The 6000-nt window shown below is 34.2% G+C and overlaps 1 protein-coding gene across 3 annotated transcripts in view; it reads right to left on the bottom strand.

Moving 5' to 3' along the window:
• Positions 1–886: 886 nt before the first annotated feature.
• The window catches only part of SCAF11 (SR-related CTD associated factor 11), a 94219-nt gene continuing 89105 nt past the window's right edge, over positions 887–6000 (bottom strand). Inside the window, exons 13-16 of one of the 3 annotated variants that reach the window (XM_061416373.1) lie at positions 5639–5982; positions 4423–4641; positions 3955–4074; positions 887–3686 (exon numbers count right to left, since the gene is read on the bottom strand). In XM_061416373.1, coding sequence (XP_061272357.1) covers positions 3540–3686; positions 3955–4074; positions 4423–4641; positions 5639–5982 — 830 coding nt within the window. In that variant the 3' untranslated portion in view covers positions 887–3539. The remainder of the gene's footprint in view (positions 3687–3954; positions 4075–4422; positions 4642–5638; positions 5983–6000) is intronic. The other 2 variants (XM_061416374.1, XM_061416375.1) reach the window with 2 other exon arrangements.

Genomic DNA, 6000 nt, shown 5'->3' with positions numbered 1-6000 from the left:
CATAGCCCTAGAATATGGACATCAGAATATATCTTCAATTTATTAAGAGGTATAAAAATACAGAACAGTTTACAGACTATTATTCACATGCTAGGGGAAAAGATTTGTGAAACCTATTTTCCTAGAGCCTTAAAAAGTGTTCTTATAAATGTTTCAAAGAATTTGGGAAAAATAACTTTCTGATAATTCTTTCTGCAGAGAACAATCAACTTAGGAAAACAATGGATTTTAAACTAAATGTAACTTAAGAAATTATACTTTGTGTATATAATTACATCTTTTTTACAGGAAAATAAAAACTCTTCTAGGAATCAATCCACAGAAAATAATCTGAAATGGATATGATCTGTGTATAAGGAGGCTTACATCATTTATATTAGTACAACTTATATCTTACTAATTTTTAAACAGCTTAGTACCCAATATTGGAGGACTGGTTCCAGTAATGGTGTATCTGTGTAAGTGATACTATATGGCTATTAAACACCACACTGCACAATAATTATTAAAATGGAAAATTCTCAATTCATCAAGTGAAAAGGATGTTATAACACAGTTATGTGCAATTTGATCAGTGTTAATAGCTGTTACCTTTAAATGGTAGGATTAGGGACTATTTTTCTTTTCCCCTCTTTAGACTGCTTTTTAATTTAGTAAAAGCGTTTCTAATTTCCTACAATGATTATGTAATTACAAAAAATGCTGTTATAATACATGCTTATAGCTAACTTCAAGCTTTCTTTACAACCTGGACATTTATGTACCTATAATGCTAGTCCAGCTACTTTGGTACAAATCCAAGAAATACTGCAACCCGTCTGAAAAGTTAAAATGAGGTGAAAGCCATCATTTCCCAGGAATCTTAATAAAACGTTAAAGACACTACTGTGTTTATCAAAAGAATTTATTAGAAAATATTACATACTACATATCTGTTTAAAGAGTATTGTTTCAGTAGACAGCACTCCATCCTCATACTACAATGTCTCATGGACCATGGAGCAACCACTGTGCTTCTGAAGCTGCATCTTTTGGGTGAACATTTAGGTAGTACATACCGTGGCCATTTAAAAGAAGATAATGGAAAAACTGTCATTACCAGAGGGAAAAACAATCCAAATTTTTGGAATGTTAAAAGAACAAGTAGCTAATTTTAGTCTCAAAATTCTAGGCATCAGTATCGCCTAAACATCAGTCAATGTGACTAGTAAGTTAGAGGGACCAAGGTTCCAAAGATCAAGTTAATACTGAATCTTCATATATAACAAGAAATCTGCAACCCCACAAAGTGTCTTTACGTTTGTACACATGCAACGTAATGTGAATTTCTGATAAAAGAATGGGGAATGTTAAAAAGCAATGTATTTTTTTTAACATAAAGCATGCACTTTCTAATACATTCTTAAATATTTCAGAGTTGATTCTAGTCCAGTAATATTCTTATTTCAAGTGCAGTCTAACCAGTACCCCAACCAGATACAGAGTACATACCTGTTATTCAAAAAATGTGTATTAAGAATTCAATTAACTCATGGTACTGCTACCAAAGATATGAGACTTTAACTTTTGACCACATCATTTATTTTTTTCAAAACTTTTAAACATGTTTGCACAAGCTAAATGGTATAAAGCAAATTTTAAACTTGTCACCCAACTCCCAAATGTCACTGAAAGAAGACGTAGGAAAAATATGTTGTGTGATTAATCAACTTAGGCAATTTGCTACAAAATTTTCTAAGTGTGAACTAGCTTTAATCCAAAATCGGAAGTTCACAGAGCTGTTTTTTAGAAACAAATGTTCTAAAACTTTATAGAGTCCAAAACCAAAACAAATGAGGAGGTGTGTGTTGATAATTGAAACACTGTCTTAATATTTTATTAGAAGAAATATACTTCTAAAACTCTTGCCCTATCATAATCTTAACATAAACTTTAATTAAAAATATATATAAATCAGTAGAATACCATATTACAAACGCCCAGAAATGCACAATAAAGATCAGAAACTGCTTGGAAATATTTCTAACACTTTTTGGGATTATACTCATAATCATATAAAGATTATGAAGTAGCACAATCAGTACTGGGGCCAACATTTCAAAACTCGCCTATCAAAGCTAGCACCAGGAAAGTATCATACACATACAGCTGAGAAAACAGAAGAGCTTTACCTCAGAAAAGCGCAGTCCTGGAGTATTGCTTTCGCTATTTAGCTAGCATAAGGGTCAGCCTGTCTCACTGAGGCATATATCTATCTTTGCGCCATTAACATCTGATCCAAAGTGCTTTCCAGTTATTTGGTATCTATTGACAATTGTTACTGGAATCAAACAGTTTATCGTGGAGTTAATCCATTTTTTCTTCCAAGATGCCAAATAAAATAATAAGGTAGAACATTTTAAATTTACTTTTAATAAAAATTAACATATTCTAGTACTTAAAAAAAAAAAACACCTCAATCTCTAGCCCCTGAAAGCCTTACCAACACTCCATTATTTAATTCCTCTCCTTTTTCCAAAGCACAGGTTTTAATGTCTAGAATTTTGTAACATGGTTACCAAATTAACACTTTATTCACTGTAAAGCATCTGGAGATTTCCCAAGTGTAAGAAGAATTTCATTAGTGATTAACAGATGAGCAACAACGTGGAAGCCCCTGAAGCGAATATCATGATTTTGCCTTAGACCCAAGCAAGGGGGTCATGACTTAAAAGCAATTCTCCAGTTGGCACAAACAGTTTACCATTTCTGATAAGCAGAAGATATTATGGAAGAACATAATTTTTACAAAGTCAACACTTTTTCCAAACAGGTCTTCTAAATTCAACAGAGCTGAGACTGCCAAAGCTGTAAATCTAGCAAATCAAACTGCTTCATCTCAACTGGGGAAAAGAAGGCACAAAAGAAAAACAAGCAGCGTTAACGTCCATTTGGTGACACAACAGCTGGACAGTGTTCTAAAGTTTTGAACACTGAATTTTACTTGTGATAGTATCTTCTACCTAAGCAATTTATTCAGATGTGTGCTTTAAAAATACATATTAAGAACCCTGCAATTGGTATGTTCTGTTATTAGAAATATTCTTCATGATAATACATTATTTATCTTTCTATAATTAGAGAGAAAAATCATAAGACCATCTTTTATTTTTAGCCTGACAGAATAAATGTATTATATATATCTCTTCCAAAACCAGTGCACTCTGAAGTTTCTAATTTATGCACTCCATTGTTCAAAAACCTGTACATCTTCCAGTATCCACAGTATAACACAGTCCTAGTAAAAATGCATATTCCTTTAAACCCTCTACTTTCCCTTGAATTTTATTTGGGGGCAGGGGGATAGAGAGGAGGAAAAGATATAGGTATTGCGGTGCAGAACTATATTTATTTAGAACAAAACATTATATCCTACATTAAAAAAGATAATTTTATCAAAACCAAATTTCAATCACAGTTATGTATGATTTTTGTTAAAGGTACATGTTGAAATTGCACTTTGCAGATATCTCGCCAGTGTCCTTTCTAATGCTCCCATTTCAGCACATGTTTTTATCAGCAGACATAGGTTCTTCCAGAGTTTTCTTTTGGCTTCCCTTCCGTGAATATTTGTATTTGTCTACATAGGCTTTAACCAGATTTGCCACTTTAGTAGAATTTACTTCTCCACTCTTACTATGACACACCTATAAAAAAGAAGAGGGAATTTTTTTCATATTTAAAGGGATTAAAGGGAAAGTTCTTTGAAAAACAAATACCCCAGAGACATAATCAGACATTTTTACATGTTTCGTATCGCCTAGAAGGTATATATTTCATTTTCTCCAAAGGTAAAAAAGCTGACTAGCAGAAGCCACCTCTTACTATTTTAATTAGATTTAATTGAGCATACCTTTATTAAAATAGGGATGTTCAAAATAATATGTACATAACTCCACTAAAGCTATAACTTACTTTATCTACTGCTTTTCGTACAATCTCTTTATATTCTTCCTTGGTGATATCTTTATTTTGATAAAATGGCTTAATGGCCAATTTTACCTCCTGTGCTGCTTTTTCTTGAATTTGCAGTTTCTGATAAGAGGAAAATGTGTAATTATTATTTGCCCAATCACAAACTTTCAAAAAATTATTTAAAAATATAAAATTGAAAATACTGCACATTTACAAAGAACTGTTCCAATATTAGCATCATAGATATAAAATATTTATTTACTAACACAAATCACACATTTCTAAAAATAAACAAGAAATACAACCAGTAATTCAATGGGCACCAACATATGTAGACAGAATTCTTTAAATTGGAATCTAAGACTATCAACAGTAAATTCCCTTTACCACTTATACAACAGAAAACTGTTATTTTTTTATCATAATCATATGCAGAATTATGTAGGTTGCTCTCAACTTTGAACTTGCCTTGTCTGTCTTCGAGCTATCTGCGCTGGCTTCCACTGTAACACTTACTTTGCTTTCTGCCAATTTTACAGCAGCATTAGAAGCTTTGCTGTGACTTGATGACGCAGTATTACCAGAACTTGGTCCCTGAACTGTTCCCATATTTCCTGGGGCTGCTGTCGGAGCAGGCAAGACTGGTGTACTCATGTTATTACTTACATGAGAAGCACTAGGAATACCCTGTTTTAAAGAGGTATCATCAGTTAATGAATTATTTGTACTCAATAAAAGACGTTTAGTTACCTATTAGACATTAAAAAAAGAAAAAAATCAAGGCAATTTAATACCTAAGTACTTAGGAGAAATGTCTATTTCAGGTAATTTTTATCTGAAGGACTGTGAAGAAAAATGAGCAACATTCTTAAATAGAATCCCATCATGTCATGATGACTTTTAAAATATATATGTATTTGTAATGTTCTGACAGTACCACTAAAACCAACAAGGAGAAAAGCAGCATTAATGACAGTATCTTCCCTATAAGTATCTTTAAGGTAGGTACCCCACTTTAAAGATAGAAGAAAATAAGACAGTGAAGTCAAATGGCTTGCAGTGAGTTGATAGCAGAAAAAGACATAAGATCCCAAATTCCCACTTTCTGGCTCTTCCAACTGTATCCTGCTGCCAGGAATCTAGAATTTCTGAGATATAGACATGGAACAATAAAGCAACACAACCATTACAAGTTGTTATTCAAATTTACTATATGCCCAAGAGGCACTACTTTCTTTTTGTAGCATGATAAATCCATGAAAATGAAACACATACGGTAATGAACAGTCTGAACAAGACCAGTACAAGCTTTATCACAGTATCCAATCACAAGTTCCCAGCCCCTAAAAGTCCAATAAAATAGGGAAATTTTTTCAAGTGTCCATCACATGATTCTAGTTTGCCTCATACTCCGGTTTTCTTAAACTTACCAAAAAACTTGTTTGGATATCAGCACCAGCATATATGTAGCTTAGATTTGATAACGTATTCATTTTCTTATTTGGGACTGGGAGGTTTGGGGAAGGACAGTGAAAGAGGAGCTGTACAGATTTACCATAAGTCTAATCAAATAAGCCACTGTATATGGATATCCAGCAAGAAGCCCTTTCTCGAGCATCCATCCCTAAGAGCTGAACGTTTACAATGGCGAATGTTGACTACACTTGAGCGGCTGGAAACATACCTGCAACTGCTTTCCGTCTGGCTGTGAAGCAATGTAGCCGACCTGCTGGGACGGTGGGGGAGGGGGCGGTGGTGGCGGTAGTCCCTGAGATACACCGCCAGGAGCCGCCACCTGCATGAGAGGTACTCCTGTGTGCAGATGCAAAGGCAGCTGAGGATGAATGCTGAACGGACTGCGCTGGATGTTCATCAAAGGAGCAGGAACACCCACTGGGTATGGAAACATGTTCACAGGCTGGTGTGCACTCATGTGCTGCTGCATTGCATTCATCTGTGGCTGCATCATATTCATAGGTAGCTGAGAACCATCACCTTGTTGGTTTGTTTGGTCTTTCAGGTTAGACTCTATCAAAAGAAAAAAGA

The sequence above is a fragment of the Bos javanicus genome, chromosome 5, assembly GCF_032452875.1.
Source record: "Bos javanicus breed banteng chromosome 5, ARS-OSU_banteng_1.0, whole genome shotgun sequence".
NCBI classification, from domain to species: domain Eukaryota; kingdom Metazoa; phylum Chordata; class Mammalia; order Artiodactyla; family Bovidae; genus Bos; species Bos javanicus.
The sequence above is the reverse complement of the archived record's forward strand: the minus strand, read 5'-3'. Positions and strand labels throughout refer to the sequence as shown.